Source organism: Monoraphidium neglectum, assembly GCF_000611645.1.
Source record: "Monoraphidium neglectum strain SAG 48.87 unplaced genomic scaffold scaffold06449, whole genome shotgun sequence".
NCBI classification, from domain to species: domain Eukaryota; kingdom Viridiplantae; phylum Chlorophyta; class Chlorophyceae; order Sphaeropleales; family Selenastraceae; genus Monoraphidium; species Monoraphidium neglectum.
This window is the reverse complement of record NW_014007191.1, coordinates 1-1,495: the sequence shown is the minus strand read 5'-3', so window position 1 is coordinate 1,495 and position 1,495 is coordinate 1. Positions and strand designations below refer to the sequence as shown.

Genomic DNA, 1,495 nt, shown 5'->3' with positions numbered 1-1,495 from the left:
TGCCGCGGCGGGGAGAGCGAGCGGTCGCTCGCGCTGGCGCTGGCGCTGCTGAGACCGCCGCTGCCCCCGCTCACCAGCGCCCCAACCACGCTCGCAACAGCGGCCTCGCCGACCCCGGCCCCGTCGCTGCCGGCCCCATCCCCGGCCCCGCCGCCGCCGCCGCCGCCGCCTTGGCGCGGCGCCTTGGCGCGCCCGAGCTCGACGCGCGGCGCGAGCGGCGGCGCGGCGTCGTTGGAGTGTGCGGCGCGGTCTGCTGCGCTGCCGTCATAGACGACCTGCACGCTGCCAAACCAGTGGGCCAGGGAGCGCTCCACGTTCTCACTGAACCAGCGCAGCAGCCACGGCCACTCCCGACAGCCTGGGGGGCCCAGGGCGGAAGGCGGGGGCCACAGGGGAAGATGTTCAGGCGAGCAGGATGAGGCGGGCGAGGGGGCGGGGACGTGAGGTGCCCTCATGCAGTGGGGAGGGGCCGTAGGGGAGGGTGCAGCGGTGGAGAGCGCGGGTGGTGTCCGCTTGATCCAGCTGCTACAACCAGCGCGATGGTCGCCGCAATAGCCAGGCCGTGAGCATCTGTCGACTGCACGACAGTACGGCACTGTCGTCCCAGCACGCACGCATACACGCACGAATGCACATATGCATGCAAACACACATACACAAACACACTGACACACACACACACACACACACACACACACACACACTGAGACACACACACACACACACGCACACACACACACACACACACACACAAACGCATGCACCCATGCCCGCACACGCGCGCGATACCGCAACCACGCGCGCACCCGTGTGCGGGAAGTCCCCGAGCGAAGACAGTGTGTAGTAAGGCACCAGGAACGCCGCCCACAGCGCCGCCGCGATCTTCAGAGGGAGGAACGTGAAGCTCACAGTCCAGAGCGTGAAGAAGAGGTGGACTGGGCAATACATGAGAATGACAGGCAGGTTCAGCCCCAGCCACGCCGCCGCGGCGCGCGCGGCGCCGAGCGCGGGCTTGCGCGACGGCGGCGCAGGCCCCGCGGCGGCCGCGACGGCGGCGCTGCTTGAGCGTGAGAGGCCGAGGGTGCGCGAGGCGGCGCGGCTGATCATGGCGGCGGTGGACTGGCGGAAAAGCACCAGAGAGACGGCCAGAGCCTGCGGGAGGAGAGGGGCAGTACGGTCAATGGGTGCCGAGCAGCGGGCAGATGGATGATTCAACGCACCGCATCAATTTGAAAAACAGATAGGGGAGGTCAGGGGCAGCGGACACAGCCGCCCAGCCCACAGTGCTGGGGCATCGGTGAGAACCAGATGGGCGACGGCACCACCCCGAGCGATGCCAGCAGGACCACCCAGCCCAGTCCCCTGGGCAGCCCGCCCGCCGAACGCTTGCAACATCCAAAGGGGGCATCAATGGCGGCTGCCTGCATCGCAAGGCGCCCAACAGCACGCCAGCAAGGGGCACATGACAACAGCGGCCCCGCGCCCCGTCCCGCCC

At 69.0% G+C, this 1,495-nt stretch overlaps 1 protein-coding gene across 1 annotated transcript in view; it reads right to left on the bottom strand.

Moving 5' to 3' along the window:
- MNEG_16510 (hypothetical protein) overlaps positions 1-1,107 on the bottom strand; it is a gene marked incomplete at both ends in the record, with an annotated part of 1,834 nt that extends 727 nt beyond the window's left edge. The window contains 2 exons of the mRNA XM_014035020.1: positions 75-358; positions 807-1,107. Coding sequence (XP_013890474.1) covers positions 75-358; positions 807-1,107 — 585 coding nt within the window. The remainder of the gene's footprint in view (positions 1-74; positions 359-806) is intronic.
- Between the last annotated feature and the right edge of the window lie 388 nt (positions 1,108-1,495).